At 44.5% G+C, this 24,517-nt stretch overlaps 1 protein-coding gene across 4 annotated transcripts in view; it reads left to right on the forward strand.

Annotated features, from left to right (window-relative positions):
- EPAS1 (endothelial PAS domain protein 1) overlaps positions 1 to 24,517 on the forward strand; it is a 177,249-nt gene that overhangs the window by 138,752 nt on the left and 13,980 nt on the right. For all 4 annotated transcript variants that reach the window (XM_053312156.1, XM_053312148.1, XM_053312171.1 and 1 more), the window contains 4 exons: positions 6,715 to 6,821; positions 16,128 to 16,275; positions 19,192 to 19,400; positions 22,209 to 22,396. In XM_053312156.1, the coding sequence (XP_053168131.1) occupies positions 6,715 to 6,821; positions 16,128 to 16,275; positions 19,192 to 19,400; positions 22,209 to 22,396 (652 nt within the window). The remainder of the gene's footprint in view (positions 1 to 6,714; positions 6,822 to 16,127; positions 16,276 to 19,191; positions 19,401 to 22,208; positions 22,397 to 24,517) is intronic.

Genomic DNA, 24,517 nt, shown 5'->3' on the forward strand with positions numbered 1-24,517 from the left:
GTGTGTGTTGTGATGTAATGTTAGCACAGTTGCTCAAGAGTGCTCTTGTGCAAGTGCACAAACGTCACGTTGCAACACACACACAACATTGTGCTGTATATCAGCTAGTATCACCTTAATGCAAAAACGAATAAATGCCCTGAAGGAAAGGAGTGGAGTATGAAGGGATGGAGAGAAACTTCCCACCTTGTGCATCAGACTGTGGTTATTTCTTGGGAGCACAGCAGCAAGTATTTGAACCTCACCTCTCCCCACTGAACCCTGAAATGGCACCCCTGCGGGTATTGTAGGGAGGCTTTGAAGATAGTTCATTATCTGAAGTTGGACACATTTCAAATGGGCAGTCTATGAAAATTAGAGTTTGTTCAGAAACTGGTCAGAAACCTAGAGTTTGTTCAGAAACCAGAACTCATTGGTTTAATGATTGGTTCTGATGTTAAATCTGTTTTGCCATCAAATCACGCAGATCCAAGATCCACAAGATAATCTTGAAACCCGAGATCATTTTGGAACTCAGAAGACTGGTTCACATGATCATGGCAATATCTGGTAGATGAAAACCGGAGACCGCCCCAGTTCTCATGCTTCCGCAGAGCATGTCGTGTGGACTCAGGATTCTTTTTGCCAGTCTCAGATTCGTGCTTGCAAAAACCAATATTTAAGCCAAGATCATTAATCTTAGATTTGAACTTGGGGTTTCCAGTATTGACTTAATGTAGGGTTTTTGTGGTGCAAATCCGAGATCAGTGAAAAATCCTGAGTTCACACAACACTCTCCTTGGGACCATGGACACTGCTACAATCTAGGGATGTGCGAAATGTTCCGGATACAAAATGTTTTGTACCCAAAACAACCTGTTTAGGGTGTTTTGTAGACAAGACAAAACACCCATTCTCCAGATCCAAAAGTTTTGTACACAAAACAAAACGTCCCTGTTTCGGCTACAAAACGTTTTGTTGTTTCGGACCTCCATTTTGTGGTGAACTCTGAGTCAGTCTCCATTTTGTGTTCGACATCTCTTTGAATTTCCCACCCTTCTGATTGGTGACCTAAATCATGGGCTGACCTGCTGACAATTCCCTCCTTGTTCCCCATTGGCTCTTTTGCTTCTTGCCACTCTTTACTGACCCCACATTGGCCAGGGGAAGGGTTGCTAACCCATGGGGTGGTGGGTTCTGTTGTTTCTGTGGTGTTCTGAGTGTAGATTCTCTGGTAGCATATGAGAGTGTATTCTTGTTTTTCACTGAAAATCTCATATGCTACCAGAGAATCTACAATGAACACCTCAGAAACACAAAACCCAGTACCCCAAGGGCTTGTGGGTGTGGAGGTGGTTGGCACCCTATGTGCACTACACAACCCCTCGCTCTGGGAAACCCCAGTGCCCCCCAAGTGGAATTATGGGGCTGCTGAAACCTCCATTATTCCCTATGGGAGAAATCTTTAAAGACACAGAAACTTCAACAATTCACAAAAGATCAGCCCTTTGCCCAATGGAGAGGAGAACTGGTCTTGTGGTTGAGCATGACTTGTCTCCATAGCTAATCAGGATCTGCCCTGGTTGCATATGAATGGGAGACTTGATGTGTGAGCACTGCAAGATATTCCCTTCAGGGGATGAAGCCGCTCTGGGAAGAGCAGAAGGTTTCAAGTTCCCTCCCTGGCTTCTCCAAGATAGGACTGAGAGAGATTCCTGCCTGCAACCTTGGAGAAGCTGCTGCCAGTCTGTGAAGACAATACTGAGCTAGATAGACCAATGGTCTGACTCAGTATATGGCAGTTTCCTATGTTCCTAATTCTTTTGAGATAATTCTGGAAGTTTCCTTGCCCCCTTTTGGCACTACCACCCACCACACTCCACTCTGGGTCATCCCTTTCCCCTTGATTTGAAGCGATACAGTTGCTGGAATCTCCATTATTCCCTATGGGAAAATTCTTAAAGATGTGTAAACTTAAAAAATTCACAAAAAACCAGCCCTTTGCCTAATTCCTTTGAAATTTGGGTGGTAGCTTCCACCCATTGGACACTACCAGCACCACCCACTCTTTTTGCCCTGGTACCCTTTTAAAAAATCCAAATCAATTCGGATTCGGAAAATTCGGCTACTAAACAAAACAGGGCTGATTCGGATTCAGAAAATTTGGGTACAAAACAAAACGGGGGTGTTTCGATTCAGATACAAATCGAAACAAAAAAATTCCAAAATGCATGCCCCTATTACAATCTCTGGATTTTGCTTACCGGATATTGTGTGTTTGTCTCACTGTTAAAAGTGATCTGAATACGACAGTGACACAGGCTTTTTTTAACAGCCAAATTTCATGTGAAGTTAAATGCAGCAAATGGCACCTTTGTGGTTAAATAGTCCCAGGTGGCGGGGGAAGAATTTTTGGCAGAAAAGTGACACAGAAGTAAAGGGTCACATGCCCGCTACCTCTGTGCCATGGTTCCAATTTGGATTAGGTCCCTGTGTGCTCCTCTGGTTTAAACTGAGCTTTCTAACACCTGGAGCTGCCATAGTCATGCCTAATTAGCCCAGAGGTACTCAAACCTGGGTCCCCAAATGTTGTTGGACTACAACTCCCATCACCCCCAGAAAAGTAACATGTGAAGATGTCACCTTGACAAATTTTCTTTGGATCAAGACGCCAGTCCAAAAAATTAGGAGCCCAACAGCAGACATAAAATTTCTGGACTTAAATTATGGACGTTGAGAAAGGGAAGGGTAAATGAGCTTCTCTGTATCTCCTTTAGAGGTAACATACTTAGAACAGGAACACAGCTGCCTAGGACAAATAAAGATTCTATCAAAAATCTGCTTCTGGATATCCTAGTCTAGGCACCATGGTTACATTTATTGGTGCCGTGTCTTCCTGGCGCCTGGGATTTGTCAAGCCTCGGTTACTCTTCTAGTAAATGGTTTTTGTGTGTGTCTTTCTGATGTAACTCCAGTGGGGTCAGTGCAATTATAGCCACATGAAATGAGAAAAAAATAAAGAACCAGTCCTTTCCAGGCGGCATAGAAGTCAGAATTCTTAGGAGAATACAGTGTTATCGTCATTAGTGATAATGGCAATTACGTGCTTGCAGGCAGAGGAGTTGATGTGTTTGTTCTAAGGTTGTATTTCCTGGCTTTGTAAGGTTAATGTCAACTGGGAGTGATGTAGTTCAAGGCGAAGGGGTTGCATTGTTGCCTTTACATTTCTCGGGGGTGGGGGTGGGGGTGGGGGTTAAAGATGTCATCTAAGTACATTACACGGATGATGTGATATAAATTCTTGACTAGATGTCATAAGGTTATCCTAAAATGCTGTGAAAAACAGCTTTTAGAAGTTTGACTTTCAATGATAGCTTACAGTGATCATTTTGATACAGTGTATATGTTAGACTTAATAAGGCTTTTCCCCTCTCCCACTTACCTCTGTAAATAGTGGTGATTTTTGAGGTTAACTCTTCACAGGTTCATTTATTTGTAACCCACTCATTGTTTGTATGCTGATGACGCAAGAAGCAGAGTCACTGTGTGAAAATCTTCATGGAATTTCTGTTAGGAAACATTATTGCATAAGAATAGCAGTTGACTCTAAGGGGTGGGGGACAATTTTAATATCTTGCCTAGCATTAGTTTGTTTAATGTTTGGCTTTAATAAAGGAAATACCAAAAGCAATGAGCTAATGCACAACTGTAAATTCCAATTTAGAAAGTCAAACTGCAGACATTAAGAAAGACCAAAAGGAGGCAGAGTAAAGAGTTTGATAGCCGCCTCCCCCACACAAACACACACACTTCTTTGTTCCAATCCAGTTCCTTAAATCAGGTTGGTCCATCAGCTCTGGTTGGCTGTGGTGGTTCAGTGTAGACATAATGAGGTCATTCACACAAGCAAAAACTGTGTTCTACTGTGTTACCATTTATCAGCTGTGTGGGTGCAAACAATTAGGTAGGAGGAGGGAGAAGTGACTGTGTGGAAGCAAGGTAGGAGGAAAACCTGGGTAGCTTTTCTTCTTACCTTGTTTCCATACCATCACTTCTTCCTCCTCCTACCTAGTTGTTTGCACGCACACAGCTGATAATTGGTAACACACACCGCTCTCAAACCTGAGTAGAACACAGTTTTTCCCCCTGTGTGCATTACCTCAGTGTATTTTATCCGGAGGTTTTCTTGCTCCAGAGTAAGGAAATCCTAGGATACAACCCAAAGCTCTCTAGTCTCTTAAGCATAGTTAAAAACATTGGGTTGTATCCTAGGATTTCCTTACTCTAAGGAAAGTGGTGATTCTCTTTACTGAGCAAGGGGAGAGCAACTGGCCCTATCCAGCCCCAGCACAGCATCCGTCCAGTGGTTGTTGCTGGTGTCTACCTTATGTTTCTTTTTAGATTGTGAGCCCTTTGGGGACAGGGAGCCATTTTATTTATTTTTATTTCTCTATGTAAACTGCTTTGAGAACTTTTGTTGAAAAATGGTATATCATAGTAGCGGTATATTCATAGTAGTAGAATGCAGCTCTAACAGTGCATCTCTGAAAAGAGAAGAGGGAAATTTGTACATGATTGTTTATTTATTTAACATATTTTTATACCACCCAAAACTTACTTCTCTGGGCGGTTCACAACAAAATAAAAACAGAAAAAGTAAAACATTAGTTATATCAAAACCAAATTTTTTAACACATTGCAACAACTTAAATTTTTTCTTTTTTTAAGGGATGAGGGAGAGCAATAATTCTGACACATTAATCATTGCTAAGAGATCAGGAACATTATATCCGCATCAGGCCAAAGATAATACAAAATTGGTGACTGATCCTTATCTGCTAAGCATGAATATTCACTACTGGTCGTAAAGCTGAATCCTAAGATTCAATTCACTGGCAAGAATGTAATATGCACCAGTAAAAGTTGCAAAGAAACAGTTTGCATTGTATGGGCATTAGCTGCTATTTCAGGCATTACTTTGTTAATATTGCCAGGATCAGACTGCAAATCTGCCAAAAGATGTATTAAGCTTTATTTTAAGCACCTTTGTTATACAAAATTTGTGTTTGAATATGGTCCAGTGGATGTGCACCAGTTCACACATGTATTTATTTGGATGACGAGCGTATAATGATTACTAGCTGAACATGCGGGCAGATACTATTTTTAAAAGCTGATAGTTATATGCAAGTTTTGACTGTGGTATTTAGTGATTGCCGTTTTACATGTAAAATTTGACACTTGGTGCTCCATTCATCTAGCAATGACTACAGTATACATGTGTGAACTATTTATTTATATATCATATTTTATATATGCCTGTAGCTATGATAAATGTAGAAGTGGCTGGAAATCAAGGCAAGTACACAATAAGGATGTGCAGAACCGGTTTGATCATGAACTGGTCTTCCGTGAACCAAGTCAGTATGAGCAATTTGATTGCAAACCAGTTCAAGCTGGTTCATCGACCGAAACAGCCCAGCCGGTGGGTTCAACCAAACTGGTTCTGGGACCTGCGATTCAGTCTGAATTTGGACTTAAACACAGCAAGTGGTCTGTGCAAAACCCTAATACACAAGAGAAAATGGATTTGGTGGTTTGATTGAACTTCCCAAGAGATAGCTAGTCAGGTCAGTCTGGAAACGTGACTTGCAGTCCTTACCTAAAGGAGTGCTCAGAGTCTGCAAGAGGGTTCTGGGTTCTGTGCAGGCGTGTCCAGACTGTGATCCACATTTCTGGATTTGCTATAGTCAATATATCTGTGTATAGAACAGAACAAAAATGAGAATGCTCTGGTTTAGTCCCAGATTCATTCTTCTAGAGGTAATTGTCAGTGCTGATTACTTCTAGAGTAGTCCATCTGTACTCCAGGGTGGTACAGCATCTGAGACTCCCTAGCTGTTGTTGGAGAGCTGTCATTCCCTGACACAATAAATTATATCTACAGTAAATTTGTGGATTAGATAGATATATTTATTTATGACCCACGTTCAGCTTACAAATCAACTAGAAATAGTAGAATAAAAGGAATCTTACAAGAGGTTAACAATTGCTAGAAAATAATAGAACATCAATCACATACAGTACCAATCAAAGACTTACTAGCAATTGCTAACAATAAAATATAAATATAAAACTAAAAATTCAGGAAGAACATACACATGAAATAAAAAACTGATGTAACCACATAACATTAGAGCAAAACTGCCACCTTATATGTAATAGATGGAGATTGATCTGCCAGAAGATAAGAAAGACAAAAATCTGAGCATCCTGGAAAGGGTGCCAGACAAGGAGATATCAGGGAGCATCTTGACTCCCTGTAAAACAGGCAACGGAGCAATACATGTTGGATGGTTTAGTCTCGCTATAACCACAAGGGCAGATTCTGTCTTCCCTAGGTCTACATGGGAGCTTTGTTTGTTCACTATAGACCCACTTCAACATCTTCCTTTTAGATAATGATTATATATAAATTAGAAGAGAAAAAGTAAGAGAAAAAAGAGAGAGAGAGAAATAAAACTTCGCAGCATCTTATTGGACACAAGATTTCTTAAATGGATGCTTTACCTCCTTTCCTCCAAGACTGGCAAAGTAGGTCCCACATGCCTGAGGTCTGCCTGCCTTTTGTAGGGACAAACAGCCCCCCCCCTTAATTTAGGTAGACATGCTATTAAATGAAAAAGAAAACAGGCTGAAAACCAGTATTCAATGAAAATATGTTTTTCCATTAAGGATAACTGAATTAGTTGGATACCATCCCGACGAGCTGCTGGGCCGTTCTGCATATGAATTCTACCACGCATTGGACTCCGAGAACATGACCAAAAGTCATCAGAACTGTAAGTTGCTCTACATGTATTCAGTAGACGCAAGAGTTGGGAATTTATCCAGTAGTCAATATAAATAATTCCACGGGGGGACAGGGCTGTAGGGCAACTGCTTCACATGCAGAAGGTCCCAGGTTCAAACCCTGGCATCTCCAGGTAGGGCTAGGAAAGGCCTGAAACCTTGGAGAGCCCAAGGATCTGACTTGGTCAAAGGCAGCTTTTGGGGGGTTGTGAGACCTTTTCTGGGACAGGGAACCATCATATGTATGTATGTGTATTTGTAAGACACTTTGGACACTTAAGTTGAAAAGCAGTATATAAATACTCGTAGTAATAGGAATCATGGCACTGAGGAATTCATGGGAGGAGCCCATCTGCAGCCTACTGCTCATCAGTGGCTTGCCACTTCAGATGGCCTCCACATATGATGAATATGAGGAATATTTACTGTATATACCGCTTTTCACCAAAAAGTTCCCAAAGCAGTTTACATAGTCAGGGCTGCTCAACTTCAGCCCTCCTACAGATGTTTGCCTACAACTCCCATAATCCTCTCTCCATCTTGAGAGTTAGATCCATCCCTAAAGATCAGAGTTGCCACCCAGTTAAAGAAACATAGCCAGTTAATCCTGTTAACCTGAGCTCACTAGCCAGCCCTTATTTGTGGCCGCCACCAGTCCCCTTTCTTCCCTCAGATCCTTTTAGGACAGGGGTGTGGAACCTTGGCCCGCCAGCTGTTTTTGAACTACAGCTCCCACCATCCGCTGCCACAGTAATTGTGGCTGGGGATGATGGGAGTTGTCGTTCAACAACAGCTGGAGGGCCAAGGTTCCCCACCCCTGTTTTAGGAGATGAGCAGGTCTTCTGTCATTTGCACTGGGATATGGAGATGGCAAGAAACAGTGGGAGCTCTCTCTTACTGCTCGGAAGGATTCCTGCTGTTTCTTACTTTCTTAAAAATGGCAGTGAAAATGAGATCTCTGGGGAGTCGATCTGTGCAGTGCTGGATGTTCTGCTCATCAGAGGGCTGGGGGCGCTCGCCAATATATAGTATAATTCTGCTTATATTTGCATTAGTAAAGCCATAGTTCTGAAGAAAGACGCGTACTTCATTTGTTTTTAGACGATGCATTAGGAATGACATTCCCTCCTACGTGTGAGAGAGGCTTCTTTAAAGATGGTGCTTGCCATGTGCAGTTTTCACAAGCATAACAAAATTAATTTTAAAGATTGAGAATGCTGACCAATTAACTGGATAAATTTTTCAAATCAATGTTTTTTGTTAATTAAAATGTTTTTAGTCAGTTCCTTGGATCAACTGAGCACTGCAGCCCTGTGAAAGATACATGGAAACCTGTTGCAACACTAGTACACTCATCTTCCTCACAGTGAAGCGGTGTTCCCTCTAACAGGGATTCCTAGATGTTGTTGACTACAACTCCCATAATCCTCAAGCAAAAGCCTTTGTAGTTGGGGATTCTGGAAGTTACAATCAACAACATCTGGGAATCCCTGTTAGAGGGAACACGTCAGTGATGATATGAAGCCTCCAGGGTTGCTTTCAAGGTCCTGTCATATACATATTGTCATAGATCAGGGTTTCTTAACCTTGGGGCCCCCAGATGTTGTTGGACTACAGCTCCCATCATCCCCAGACATGACCTTTGTGGCTGAGGATGATGGGAGTTGTAGTCCAACAACATCTGGGGGCCCAAGGTTAAGAAACCCTGTCATAGATTATGTAAGAAGCTGCCTTATACCATTGGTCCATTGAGCTCAGTACTTGCCTACAACAGTGTTCTTCATTGTAAGACCTGAGGGCCAGTGGCAGCCTCCATCCACAGTAAGTGCGGCCCTCTGACTAATTGTTTATTGGGCCTGTGTGTAACTTTGGCCAAAGGTAAATACTCTGCACAGTCCTGCTGGCACCATGTGAAGGTGACCCTTCCCACCCTGCTGCACTTGACCCAGCGCTGATGGGATTCCTTTAAGGGAAACGAACAGAGTCCTCTTGAGCCTGTGCACCATCTTGGGATGGTCACTTAATGCTGAGAAGTGTAGCCCTTCCCAGGGCTTTCCTCCTAGAGCTTTTAAAAGAGGGATTGGTCTCTTTTAAAAGGCCCTCCCAGCACTGAGAAAAGCACAGTACTGTGCAAAGGTCAGCACAGTGGGAAATGATTCTGACACTGAAGACTTTTTGCCAAAGTGGCCCCCACTTGAAAAATAGCGATCACTGTCTCGTAGCAACTTTCCAGGGCTTTAGATGGGTATTGCCAGCCCTGCCTGGAGATGAAAGGAATTAAACCTGAGACTTTCTGCATGCAAAGCAGGATGCTCTTCCACTGAGCGATGGTCTTTCCCCAAGGAAGGATATGGCTTTCTGATATAGACACATGTCTTGAGAGGATTTTCTCTGCAGCTCAGCCATAGAACTTGTTCCCATACAAGATCTCACCTCTGTAATTATGTCCAGTTTTGACAGAAGATTTCTAGGTGGCAGTAAAAGGTGCTATAAACAGAGTTTGCAAATAAATAATAGCCAGAGTTTACAGGGAATCCAGACCCTCCCACAGATTACCACTGTCTTTTCTTCCAGGATCAGATGGGGAGGTCGTATGAGCAGATGGCTCCTGGCGCGATCTACAGTATGCCCCCTGCTGGCCATCTCTTGTTTTCATGAGTAACCTGTGATTCATCCATCCCTTTTCAAACTTCCTGGAGTCTGTTTACACAGGGCCTTTATTGTAGATCCACTCCTGATTGGAGTGTGCCATTCCACATATTAGCTGGATTTACCCCGACATCCCTTTGGGCTATTGGAGACCAGGACAGACAGGACTTTGAATTTCCCCAAATGGAGGTTGGGAATTCTGGCTTAGCCTGAAGTATGTCCATTTTAAAAAAAAATCCTCTAGTTCCAGAGGCTTTTGAAAAATAACCTGTGGCTTCTGTTATGCCCCACAATTTTCTCTGTTATGTTGAGTTGGTCATGCCAGTAAATCTGTGTTTTTCAAGACTCAAAGTAGTGGGGTTTGACAGCTATTTGGGATATGGTCTGCTCTAAGTGATTTGCAATTGCAGGCACTAGGGGTGGGGTTGCCAACACAACACTGTGTTGGGAGAAATTGGGACAGGGACTGGGAGGGGAACGGGGGCATGGTCACCTGGGGTGGTTTTTTGTTTTACTTTTAAAGCCGCCCTTGAGCAGTGGAGCAGGATGGCAGTGAGAGCAGCTCTCCCACCTCCCAAACCATGAAGGGAAGCTGCTCTAGGGCAAGGCCAGGGGGGCTGGGGAGGGTGGCACGCTGGCGAGTGGGGCGACAGGGCAGTGGTGGACTGACTCATAGGAGTCTCTAGAGCACTCACCCCTGCAGCTGCCGGCCACTGACTGTCCGGGAGGGAGGGCAGGTGAAGAGTTCCCATCCATGGCCCTGCCTGCCTCCAAATGAGGCAGACGGGCCAATCTGAGGCTTCTGCGAATGCACACACCTGCACAGGAGCCTGAAATCGGCCCGTCTGCCTCATTTGGAGGCAGGCAGGGCCGGGAAAGGGAGCTCTTCACCCTCTCTCCCTCCCAGCTCCTCCCTCCCGGGCAGTCAGTGGTCTGCAGCCATGGCAGGGAGTGCTCTCTAGAGACTCCTGGGAGTCAGTCCCTCTGCCGCTGCCCTGTCATGCCACTCGCCAGCGCACCCCAGCCACCCTGGTCCTGGACCTGCCCCAGAGCAGCTTCCCTTCATCATTTGGGAGGCGGGAGAGCTACTCTTGCTGCCTGCCATCCTGCTCCACTGCCGCTGCTCGGCGGCGGCCTTAAAGGTTTTTTAAAAATGTTTTTAAGTGTTAAAAACCGGGACAAATAGAGTCCATTAGAGGTTTGTGTGCGGGGTGGGGTAAACATTATGTCCTGAAGGCAGTAACTCACAAAGGCGAGGGTTGAGCATCTTGCTGTTTGATCCAGCTGTTTTTCAACTCATTATGCTGGTCTTGCGCTCTTAGCTGTCAAACTTTTTTTTTTTAAAGACCCCCCTCCCCTCTTCCTCTGTGCTGTGATTTGTGATTGGTTGGAGGGGAAACCCGGAACAGGGAGGTGTGAACGCACAGGGAAAAGATCTGCCAGGGAGTGGCGGGAGCAGCCAACAGCTATGTGGATTGTCATTTTAATCCCCCGAAGTAAACAACTTGTGAATCTGCTGCGAAGCAGATTCGCTCTTCAGATACCCTGAGGCATAAAGCCATGTGTGGAAAAACCTCCTGGTGATTTAAGTTAATCATGGAAAGCAACAGCTAGCCAGCAGGGGGCCTAATGGAAATGACCCTAGGGGCCTTCTTCCCATGTGACCTCTCTATCTGATCCTGGAACAAAAGTCAAGACTGCAGGAAGGTCTGGATTCTCTGTAAGTTCTCGGCTTATATTTATTTGCAAGCTTGCTTTATAGCATCTATTACTGTCATCTAGAAAACCTTACAGTGTACCTTTCTTTCATTGCTGTGCCCTTCAACAGCTCAAACACATCTAGGATTAAAGGGTAAGATTTCCAGTCAGGCTTCAACACTCGCAACTTTTTAAAAAAAAGGATTTAACCATATTTGTCACAATCCAAATCAGAATTTCGAACACTCAAATCCACTTATTTCAATGGGCTTAAGCACACTTTCAGTCTAAGTTGAACATATGAAGCCAATGGACCAATTCAGTCTCTCTTCTACTGAGTTGGACCATTGGCCCACTATTAAAGAAACTTCACTGACGAGTCTCCCAAATTCAAATAAAGCAGGAGAGGATAATATAAAAACAAATAATGATCTATTTTTATTCCTGCTTCTCCCCTCCGCCTGTCTACCTTGCAAGTTCCTTTTCTATTGTTTGTCTCTGTAACGAGCTGCATGGTCTCTAAAAATAGATTGTCATCACTTCATGACTACATCTTGTCACCCTCTAGAGTGGCTTAATGCAAGGGAACCATTTGTGAGCCCTGACTTGCGCTCTCCGGTTCTGTAACTAAATCTCTAAACCTTGGCATAGAAAACCCTCCAGTCTCGGGTCCCCCTGCCAAGTTACAGCATACTGCAGTTTTGCACTACTGCATCATTCTCTTGCGATGGACTAATGACACTGTGCAGAAATAAGCTCCAGCATTGTCTGCGTTCTTGGCTTCAAATACAAAAATGCTATAGAGATTTAGAGACTTAATTGGTAGTCATCAAATGCAAGAATAGGATTTAATTTGGCAGAATTGGCATGCATAACTCCTTGCAACTTATGGAGTGAGAAGGAGAGAGAAAGAGAAAGATGAAGTCTTTGTCTTATTTCATAATGTACACTGATGTTGTGCTGTAGAATTATATTAAGCAATTAACAATATTCCATAATTAATATTCTATAATGATTCCTAGTTTGGATCTGTTCCTGTTCCCACTGAATCTTACCATTCATTTGAATGGGGCAATTGAAAGTCTTTGACAAACTTTATTCTTTAACCACTATGTTACATTGTAGTTTTTAAGTTATTTAAAATATTGGCGTTTTAAAAAGATGAGTGGAGAGGGAGGAAAGCCACAGTAGAGTTGTTTTTAGGGGCACTTAAAAAAAACCAGCCCAGAGTATATAGGACTACGGGTGGCCAGCTGGTTACCTACAGCTCATGAGGAAATTTCATGGGCCCTGCCAAATGTCAATCAAGCCATGGTTAATAGGCAAGAGCAAGTGTGGTACAGTGATTAAAGTGTCAGACTAGGACAAGGAGATCCTGGTTCAAATCCCTACTCAGTTATGAAGCTCCGTGGCTGTGGGTGAACCCTCAGTCTAACCTACCCCACAGGGATGTTGTGAGGATAAAATGAGGGGTAGATATACTTTGTATACTGCCCAACCCTCTCAAAGAAAAGCTAGGATACAAACATAGCTAGTTAAAAAGTTACCTACAGTTTCATTCAAGGAAAACAGGTTGTTCTAGTAAGAACATCACAATCTATGCCATTGTAGTGTCCCTATGTGTTCCTACAGCTGTAGCGAATTTGGTTCATATTGGTTAAGCAGTTTACACGTTAGCCCACTTACGCCTCCAAAGTTTACGCATCCGCCGTCTTGAATTGGTGTGGATAACATCATCACAAACTTTGCCATTGAGATGTCCCTCTGTGTCACTCACTGCAACTGTACCCATTTTGGTTCAAATGGGTTAGACAGTCAACAAATTAGCACCTCCAACATTCACGCAACCACCATCTCAGATTGGGGTGGATGACATCATCACAAACTACGCCGTTGAGGTGTCCCTATGTGTCCTTACAGCTGCAGCAATTTTGGTTCAGATCGATTAAGCGGTTCACAAGTTAGCCCACTTACGCCTCCAAAGTTTACACGTCTGCCATCTTGAATCAGTGTGGATGACATCATCATAAACTATGCCATTGAGGTGTCCCTGTGTGTCACTCACTGCAACTGTACCTAATTTGGTTTAAACTGGTTAGACAGTCCACAAATTAGCCCACTTGTGCCTCAGATGTTCACACGGCTGCCATTTTGAATTGGAGTGGATGACATCATCACACACCACGCCATTTGGGCATCCCTGTGTCCCTACAGCCATAGCAAATTTGGTTCAAGTTGGTTAGGCGGTTCACAAGTTAGCCCATTTGCCCCTCAAAAGTTCACATGTCTGCCATCTTGGATTGGGGTGGATGACATCTTCACAAACTACGCCATTGAGGTGTCCCTATGTGTCACTCACTGCAACTGTACCCAATTTGGTTCATATTGGTCCAGGCGTTGCAAAGTTGATGGGGGAGACACACGGACACACAGACAGAAAGCCGGGTGATCTCATAAGCCTACTGGAAAGAGGGCTAAAAATAAAGTGAACATGGAATTGAAGTAATAGACTTAAACCTAAAGTGGTTAGGAATAGCTGTATCATTCAAACATATTAATATAGTCAAAGCCTCAGTTCAGACATCGCAACCAAAGCATGATTTTTTTCCCATCAGGATCATGCTGCAGCTTGTACAAGCTCTCCTCTCACATGGACCAGTTCTACCCTCCATTTCCTGGTTTATGGTAACCAGGAAGCGCTGGGCCAGGTGCACAAGCTGGTTGCTGGGAGGCAGCAAGGAAAGAGGGCGATTCGCTTTGAGCCCTGTTTGCAGATGTCCCAGAAGCCTCTGTGGATTCTGTGTTTGGACTGACTGTATTGTGGGTGCTGCATGCCACTGAATGGGAATAAAGCCCTGGGAACCGAAGGCTTGCTCTTTAGCTTGATCCAGCAGGGCTCGTGTTCCCAGGGCTTTCTCCCCATTCAGAAGCATGCTATACTCACTAGGGATGTGCACAAAACCAGTTTGCCCAGTTCGAATTCGAATTCGAACCGGGTTCGAACCAGGAGGGGGTGGTTCGGTTTTGGTTTAGCTCGAACCCCCCCCCCCCGGTTCAGTTTGAATTCGAACCAGTTTGAACCTCCAAAAGTGGGTCGGGTGGTAGCTGGCACCCATGGGTACCTGCCACCCAAAGCAATCAGACACTTGTATGATTTTTTATGATTTTTTGAAATTTGCATTTATTTTTTCTCATAGGGTATAATAGGACTCGAACCAGCCCATTATTCCCTATTCCCTTGGAGCACCCATGGGTGCCAACAACCACCCAAACCCCGTAGCAATCAGACACCCCTATGATTTTTTATGAATATTTAAAATATTTTAATTATTTTTATCTTAGGGTATAATGGGACCCAAACCAGCCCATTATCCCCTATTGTGGAGCACCTAGGGGCACAAAAGTGGGGTGGGTGCTAGGCACCCGTGGGTGCCAGATACCACCCCAGCCTTGAACCCCGGTTCCAGTTCGAACCAGTGGGCACATCCTTAATACTCACAGTGCAGCCAATCCACACACAGAAAGCCATTACTGCTAGATACCATGTCCCAACCCCCACGTCCAGCATGACTCAAAAAAAGAGTGCACTGCAGTCACTCTTTTTGTTGTAAGAGAAGATAATGTAATTTGTTGGGATTCTTTCTTTCTTTTTTTAAGGATGAAAGCAGTAAAAAGCTTTTTGGTAATGCGACAGGCACCTCTGATTATGACACTTTATTGACAAGTTGGTTATTAGGAAGGCAATATAATAATGTTTCACAGACACAACAGAACCCATTTGCTAACATGAACTTCAGGCAAAACCCTTTGATTTTTTTCTCTCTGGCACAAGTAATTTGATAATGAAAAGTTAATCTTCTGAAATAAATTAAGAGCAGGATGATTTTTAATACAACACTTCAGTGACAGAGAGAGAGAGAGCAAGAGAGAGAATGAGAGGATAAAATACATTGTACAACCACTTTACAGGTTACAGATATACATAGGGATCACCAAGATTATTTCTTCATCCATGAAGCCCACTTAGTTCTATTGCTGTTTTACAGCTCATAGGAAGCTGCTATATACTGAGTCAGACCATTGGTCTATCTAGCTCAGTATTGTCTTCACAGACCGGCAGTGGCTTCTCCAAGGTTGCAGGCAGGAATCTCTCTCAGCCCTATCTTGGAGAAGCCAGGGAGGGAACTTGAAACCTTCTGCTCTTCCCAGAGCGGCTCCATCCCCTGAGGGAGTTATCTTACAGTCCTCACACTTCCATTGTTTCAAAAGAAAGATCTTTCCTGTGCAGGATCTGTACGAGACTGATATTAGCTGGGTCCAAGTGTACCCTAAAGGCATTGTAGGTTGGGGTTTAAGTCAAGCCACACCTTGGCAATCTTTTTAATGGGATGTTAAGTTTTGGAGAAGGGCTCTCATAGCTGAGGAGGCACATCGTCCCCCACAATGGAGCATCAACATCCCACGTTTGCTCATTATATTTGTGGGCCACCTTTTGGACTTAACAAAGCAGAGATATTCAGGAAGCAGATTTCTGCATCCAATATTTCCTTCTGTATTTTTTCTTGAATTTTCAGAGAGTCAGAATTGCAGCATTCACAGAACTCTGTCTCTGTATGGGAGGAAATGTTAGGACGATAGCCATATCAGCTGCAGCAAACACAACAAAAAGTCTTGTGGCATCTTAAAGATTAACAGAATCATTGTGGTGCAAAAGCTTATGACACAAAAAATCTGTTAGCCCTTTATTTTTAAATGGGAAATGGGGAAAAAATAATTTAAGTTCTTTATCTGCTCTTTATTATTTTGTTGTTGTTGGAACTAGTGAGAAATGCAATTAGTATCGGTCTTTATTTTTTTTAATGCATGCTGTGTCTTACCTCAGTTTTTTATAAAATTGCTTCTCTGTGTGTGTGTGTGTCTGTGTGTGTGTGTCCCCCACCGCCCCACAGTGTGTGCCAAAGGACAAGTGGTCACTGGACAATACCGCATGCTTGCCAAGCACGGTGGATATGTGTGGTTGGAGACCCAAGGCACGGTCATCTACAATACACGCAACCTGCAGCCTCAGTGCATTATCTGCGTCAACTATGTCCTGAGGTAAGTCAGCTGGGATCCCAAAGAGTGCTTCTTGAGTGAAAAACCTAAAGATAATCCAACTGTATTGTGCAACTCCAGCTTTCTGTTTCATTCATCCTCCTTCCTTCTCCTCAAACTGTATCATAGCAGGCTTTGTTAAGTAAGCAGATTTTTACTTCCGCTTCCTCTAGGAAGATGAGTGAGAACTGCCTGAACAGAAAGATAATCCAGCAGATTTGGGCAATTCCAGGTTTCTGTTTCATCCACCTTCCGTTTGAAGGGCTAGAATATGGGTTCCTCAAACTGTTTCATAGTAGGCTCTGTTAAGTAAGCAAATATTTACTTCCGCTTTCTCTGGGTATAATTAAACTCAGACTCCACACAGACATCCCCGAGCTGGTTCATGATCTCAGAGTCTGCAAGCATGCAAGCCAAAGGAAAAGAGACCCTATTGACTTGAAACGTACTTTGAGGTCCTGTAGGAATGGATGTCTTATAGAATCCTGTGGAAGTCCATTCTTCACAAATATGATCAAGTGGCTCCTAAAGTTGTCAGTTGCCATAGTTGAGCATAAAGTTACGCACATGGCATTCAAGGGCTGCTATACACAGCACATAGGCACAAATTAAGGACAGAGATAAACGTGGGACTTTTCTAGTTATTACTTATGCCTCCTTGGGAAGCCTGCCTCACACTTGGAGGACCTAGAGCAGGGGTTCTTAACCTTTTTGTAGCTGCAGACACTCCGTATCCTCAAATATTACCTATGGACCCCTACACCATTTATCTAATATGTTTTTCTAAGGATCTAGTAATATCTAGACCCATTTTCTAGATTATCTAGACCCATTTCAAACTGGCTTTAGAGCTGGCTATAGGGTTGAGACAGCCTTGGTCGGCCTGATGGGTGACCTTTACTGGGGAATTGACAGAGGGGGTGTGACCCTGAAGGTTCTTCTGGATCTCTCAGCGGCATTTGATACCTTCAACCAAGGTATCCTTCTGGATCGCCTGGGGGAGTTGGGGATAGGAGGCACTGCTTTGCAGTGGTTCCGCTCCTATCTCTCGGGTAGATTCCAGATGGTGGAGCTTGGTCACAGTTGCTCCTCAAAATGGGAGCTGCTATATGGAGTCCCTCCATTCTGTCACCAATGCTTTTTAATATTTACATGAAACCGCTGGGTGAGGTCATCAGGAGGTTTGGTGTTGGATGTTATCAGTATGCTGATGACACCCAAATCTACTTCTCCTTTTTATCTTCAGGAAATGGCACTCATTCTCTAAATGCCTGCCTACAGATAGTAATGGGCTGGATGAGGGATAACAAATTGAAGCTGAATCCAAGCAAGACAGAGGTGCTCATTGTGGGGGCTCAGAATCTGAGGGGTGTGTTAGATCTTCCTGTGATGGATGGGCTTACACTCCCCCAGAAGGAGCAGGTGCACAGCTTGGGAGTACTCCTGGACCCAGGCCTCACCCTGGTATCTCAGGTGGAGACCATGGCCAGGAGTGCTTTCTATCAGCTTCAGCTGATTCGACAGCTACGCCCATTCCTTGAAGAGGATGACCTCAAAACAGTGGTGCATCAGCGGGTAACCTCTCGGCTTGACTATTGCAATGCACTCTACGTGGGGCTGCCTTTGTACATAGTCCGGAAACTTCAGTTAGTTCAGAATGTGGCAGCCAGATTGGTCTCTGGGCAACTTGGAGAGACTATATTTTTCCTGTTTTGAAACAGTTACACTGGCTGCCGATATTTTTCCGAGCAAAATACAAAGTGATGGTTATTACCTTTAAAGCCCTGAACGACTTGGGTCCGAGTTATCTTAGAGAGTGCTTTCTTCTATATGATCCCCACCACACATTAAGGTCATCTGAGGAGGTCTGTCTCCAGTAACCTCTGGTTCATTTGGTGGCGACTCAGAGGCGGGCCTTCTCTGTAGCTGCTCCTGGGCTGTGGAATGCACTCCCAGCAGAAATCTGCAATCTTAATTCTTTGTTGACCTTCAGGAGAGCCCTTAAAATCTATCTGTTTGGCCTGGCCTTCCAGGGTTTTAATTAGTTTTAAATTGTTTTAATGTTGTAACCTGGTTTTCAGGGTTTTAATTGTTGGGATTGTTTAATTGTTTTTAATGATGTTTAAATTGTTAATTGATGTTTATATTTATATTTCTGTTTTAACTGTTATTGGTTTTAATGGTTTTTGTTTTCATTATAAACCGCCCTGAGCCACTTTGGAAGGGCAGTATAAAAATCAAATGAATGAATGAATGAATGAATGAATGAATTAAAGAAATAAGTACTCAGGATAGTTATTTTATGGACTTTTATTCTGGGTCCCCAGGAAGTAAATTAAATTCAGTGCAGCACAGATTTTCCTCTGACCACCTGGACTTACCCTGTGGACACCCAGTAGGTCTGTGGACACCCAGTTAAAAAACCCTGACCTAGAGCAAATACCAAAGGTCAAGTAGGGCAAAGTGAATCTTTATATGTGGGAAAAGGGGAGTCGACATGTAAAAACTTGTCAGAGCTGGTTTGAAGTGTGGAAGGAAAATACACCTACCACCTATTGTTCCCTGCAAGGTGAAAATGTCTCCTGCTGGTCTGTGTGGTTATTCAGTACCTAATAAAATACAGTGGTGGAAATAGAGAATTCTTACTCTATTTAGAATAGTCATGGACAAATCAGTAGTTCAATATGGTTCTTAGCCTGGTTTTACTACTATGCTCTGTTATCCAGTAAAGAAGCTTGCAAGAATGGAATTAGATGCAGGGTAATTATCATTTGTTCCATGTTGTGTGCATGTTGTCTTAAGCTAAGAATCCAAGATCAGATGTCGATTCTGTGGAATTAAATTTCCCCTTTAACTAATTGTTTGTGTATATTGTCCTTCAGAATACAAAATATCTAAACCACCTAATTATCTTGTTAGTGAAATTGAGGACAACGATATTGTGTTCTCCATGGATCAGACGGAATCGCTGTTTAAGCCTCACATGATGGCAATGAATCCAGTCTTTGACAATGGAGTCCCAGTGGCGGAGAAGAGTGATTTCTTGTTCACCAAACTGAAAGAAGAACCAGAAGAGCTTGCCCAATTGGCACCAACACCAGGCGATGCTATTATATCTCTTGACTTTGGTTAGTCACATTTTGGGGGAATTGGGGAGGTGAACCATCTTTTTTCTTTGAGCAGTGGTTAACCCGTAGGGCTTTGGCAGATGCGACATCTTCCAGCAATTGCTATAATAAACAAAAATAACTTTCAAGCTATCTTTGTATAATAACAATAGCTACAAAGTAATGCTGCTTTTATCTAATTCAGAGAAGACCCTGGGCCTTGATTTTTCAGTGGCTTAATGTCACTTGCCATCTTTATCATTCAGTTCCTTCAAAGGACAAGGCTATGAACATCTCAACAGACTCCCAGACAGTCTTTCATTTTGGTTTGTTTGTACTAATGTAATTCATTGATATAGCCACATTAACATGTAACTGCATGCAAGGGTGGGTCTATAAGACTGTGGCCATGTCTCATGAACACAGGCCTCTGGGCCCTGCAGGGGAAGCCCCCCACCCACCTGCCTGTCACCTCTGCCACAGGCTCCTACCACCTCCATCCCCTCACTCGTCTACCCACTGGCCACTGGCCTCCACCATTAGCTTGCTGCTGTCCTGCATCTACAGTGTGGTAAAATGTCATTGCAGTCCAACGCCACGCCGTAAGTGGTAGCAAGCCGGCTGTGGCAGCTCAGGTGTGGGGTGGCTGCGGCAGTGGGCTGCAATGGCAGCAGCTGCCCGCCAAAAAAATTTGCACATGGGCCTCCACCAACTTCAATACAGCACTGATTGAATGTGAATGTGTTTGTAGTCAGTTATGTGTTGGGATCTTTCAGATCCCATATATTTAGCACATACTGAATTTTCAGCCATGCACAAATGTGCTTACTGAATCATCCTTGCATTGAACTGACTTTTTGGTCTAGGGTATGATCTGTGCTTTGGGTGGGGGAGATGCTGGGTTCAGTTTCCAGACAAGCCGTTCCAACCTGGAAAGGAGACACTACACCTTTAGAAATGTTGCGGGGAGGACTCTGCAGTTCAGTGGGAAAGCATCTGCTTTTGCAACCCTTCCCACTTCCCACAAATCTTCTTTGGTACCTCCCAGGTAGGGCTGGAAAATACCTGTCTGGAACTCTGCAGAGCTGTTGCTAGTCTGTAGGCTTGTTCTCATGACTAGAAACTGTGTAGGACAAGTGTCCCACCCAGTGTGTGCATTCCCGATTTTTGGTTGTTTGTGAGCAAACAACTAGATAGGAGGAGTGGGGGAGTGATTGTGTGTGAGGCAGGAACTGGATAGGATGGCTTTTCCTCTTACCTTGTTAAAATGCTGGGTAGAAGAGCTGGGTAGGACAGCGCTGTTCTGCCCAGCTCTTTTCTCACACACGATCACGCCGCCTTCCTCCTACCTAGTGGTTTGCTCACACATGATTGAAAATTGGGAGTGCACACAGCTCCTGAAGCTGGGTAGGACACTGGTCCTACGCAGTTTTCGGTCATGTGAACAGCCCTCTTGTAGATGATACTGGGCCAGGGGCAGAGCCACCATTGTGCGGTAGGCTTCAAAGAACCCAGGCCGCCACTGAAAAGGGCCACCTTGTGCGTGACATCACGCGCAAAGGGGGCACGGCCCGATTACCGGAGGGCCTGCCCCAGCCCTCATGCATTTATCTCTCTTTCTCTTCTTATGCACAAAGGACTGGGCTTTGGCGATCTCGGTTGAGGTCTCCTGAGCTCATTCCGGCCACCTTTTGCTTCCTCCATTGAAGGAGAGGAAGGGAAATAAATGCATCCAGCCGTGGAAAAGCTCGGGAGACCTCGCACGGGATCACTGGAGCTCGGGCCACGGCCCCTTTGCGCACGACGTTGCGCACGTGGATGTCACGTGCGGGGCTGCCAGTGGGAGGGACACGGGCCGCCCTTCCCCTGGCTACACCACTGTACTGGGCTAAGGTCTGACCCGATAGAAAGTAGCGATCTATCTCACGACACCCTTCCGAAAGAGGTAAAGCTCACCAGTCTCTCGGGGCCAGCTGATTCAGATATTCCGAGTGATTATAATAGATTCAGATAGTGAATAGAGAAGAGATGTAGGAAACACCCCATTTCTGAGAAAAGGAATGTTAACAGCAACCGTCCGTGAAGGCTCGCAGACACAAATATGAGGAAAGTCCCTTGTTTGCATAGTGTTGATTTAGAGATACGTGAGACGTGTAAATGATGGTAGGATCAGGCTTAACACTTATTTATACTAAACTGAGACTGAGCTGTACTCTGCTCCAGGTCATGAAGAAGGCCTCTGTACTACATGTGAGCACTGTAGGAAATTACTCTTAGGGGATGGGGGCTGCTCTGGGAAGAGCACCTGCAGGCTTGCATGCAGAAGGTTCCAAGTTCCCTCCCTCGCAGCATCTCCAAGATGGGGCTGAGAGAGACTCCTGCCTGCAACCTTGGAGAAGCCGCTGCCAGTCTGTGAAGGCAATACTGAGCTACATAGACCAAAGGTCTGACTCCGTCTATGGCAGCTTCTGTGTTCTACCCTTTCCCTTTTTAAAATAACATTATCCTCTGCTAACTTGGCAAAGAGGCACCTTTTAACATGTTGATTCGCTTTATTTAGCAGGGGGAGAGTAACTGGCCCTATCCACTCCCAGCACAGTACCTCCAGTGACTGTTGCTGGTGGCTGTCGTATGTTTCTTTTTAGATTGTGAGTCCTTTGGTGACAGGGATCCATAGTATTATTTATTATTTCTCTTTGTAAATCGCCCTGAGCCATTTTTGGAAGGGCAGTATAGAAATCAATCAATCAATCAAACAAACATTATATCTTGGGGCAATAGGATTTCAGATTTCCAAGGATGCCCTGACCTTGCTTTTTTCCATTGCAGGGACGCAGAAGTTTGAGGAAATCTCTACCTTCAACAAAGCTGTGATGACCCCAAACAAGCAGTGGCCTCCGGAAATGAAGAGCCAGCCTCCCGCAACAGAAAAACTGTGTGTGCCGTCGTTCACATTGCCGCAGGTCGCACCCGGCAGCAGCACCCCCAGCGCAAGCAGCAACAGCAGCTGTTCTACAGTAAGAAAGACCTTTGCACCAAAGGCTGACCTTGCTCCTCCCGTGCACGAGGCGGCCGTGAAGGTGCATGCTGTGCCTTGGAGCATGGCTGAGTTCCAGGAGTAGCAACAGGAGCCATCATAAAAGGCATTAAGAAGAGATTAATTCCAGCAGAGTAGCTCTGTTAGGCTGTTGGTTTTGGCTTCAACAACAAATGAGGACAGTTGGGATTTGCTTGGCAAGAGTCTACTTCATTCAGGACATAAAGTGGGCAGGGATGGGACTGGGCAGGGCCAAGCCACTTCCTGAGCCTCGAGGGCTGGATTCTCCCTGGGCCCAGCCGCCCAGGGGAGCCCTCCCACAGCAGCTTTGTGGGGAGGTTGCCCTTCCACTCAAGACACAGTACTGGCATGGAGGGGCACCAGCAAGGTGAGAAATGGGGACAGGAGAGAGTTGTGCTCCTTCTCTCTCCACAGGTCCCCCCTCCTGTTGGGAAAATGGGAGCTTGTCGCAAAAGCTTCTATGACAGTTTCAGAGCCCTTCTCCTGAGAAGTTTTTCATTTTCCAAAGAGAGGGGCACCTGCCAGGTGGAAGTCAGTGCACTGCTCTCCCACGCACTGCTGTTTGCCAAGTCAACACTGCTCTCTGAGTGTGTTGAATGGTGGGTTTTTTGGCCCCTCCCTTTTCCTCCCACGTTTTGAGCATAGGCTGCAGCACATAAGAACACAAGAACAGCCTTGCTGGATCAGGCCCAAGGCCTGTCTAGTCCAGCATCCTGTTTCATGCAGTGGCCCACCAGATGCCTCTGAGGAGCCCAAGACAAGAGGTGAGGGCAGGCCCTCTCTCTTGTTGTTGCTCCCCTGCAACTGGTATGGAGAGGCATTATGCCTCTGAGGCTGGAGGTAGCCTATAGCCACCAGACTAGTAGCCATTGATAGACCTGTCCTCTATGAATTTGCTAAACCCCTTTTAAAGCCATCCAAGCTAGTGGCCATCACCACACCCCATGGCAAAGAATTCCAGATTAATTATGCAATGTGTGAAAAAGCACTTCCTCTTGTCGGTCCTAAATTTCCTGACCTTTAGTTTCATGGGATGATCCCTGGTTCTACCATGAAACTGAAGGTCAGGGAATTTAGTGTAAGCACCATTCCTTGCACTGCAGGTGCACCTCCGGTGGAATGAAACGGATACCTATCAAATCTCACTCAAGTATATAGAATACTCAACAACAGGGATAGTGAATCTGGGAGGTACCATTCTCATTCCACAGTAGGAAAAATCTACACTACAAAAAGTTTATACAAGTAGTTTCAGTGTGGCCGCCATCTTGGATGACGTCATCACAAACCACGCCACTCAGGTATCCCTGTGTGGCACATCTTTACCAAATTTGGTGCAAATCAGTGCAGGCATTGTGAAGTTGTTGCGTGGGGGCAAACAGATGGACACATGGACAGCAAGGCAACCTCCAAAGGGTGCTTTCCATGCAGAAATTGTTTATTTAATTAATTAATTTAACATATTTCTATACTGCCCCAAACGTAAGTCTCTTGGTGGTCTACAATAAAACACAGATTAAAAACAAAATTTTAAAACATTTCAAAAAAGTAGGCTAAAAATAGAGAGACCCTGAAATATAGCACATAGAGCAAATGTGGATCGGTCAACATTTCCTGACTACTACCGGCTGGGTCTTATTTACTTCAAGTGATTGATTTAGGTAAGGCATTTCCATTTTCTGGATTTGTTCCTTGCTCTTTTAGGCCTCCGTGAGATTTGATATGGGAAGTTACTGTCCAGCATTGGGAACCTACCCAGTGCTGGCAATCCCAACAATGTTGCACTGTGCAACATCTTAAAACAGTTTCTGCACAGTTGCTTCCAATAAAGTAGTGCCGCACAAGTGTGTGGGTAGTTTTAAGTCACTGCACAGCTTCCTTGTTGTACAGCACTGCCAGGGCTGCCTTTCACATGGTGCAGAAGTCCCTGCGGGCCCCTATTGCTGTGCAGACCTCCCAATGGCTTTTCCCCCAAGAATGTCATGATGGGAGGGCAATTTGGATTGGGGACAAGGTGGTGGGGTCTAAAGACTTTCCATCTGTGCATTACAGTCCAAATACCTCCCCCAAATTTTTTATT

This window comes from Hemicordylus capensis, chromosome 1, assembly GCF_027244095.1.
Source record: "Hemicordylus capensis ecotype Gifberg chromosome 1, rHemCap1.1.pri, whole genome shotgun sequence".
In the NCBI taxonomy this organism is placed as follows: domain Eukaryota; kingdom Metazoa; phylum Chordata; class Lepidosauria; order Squamata; family Cordylidae; genus Hemicordylus; species Hemicordylus capensis.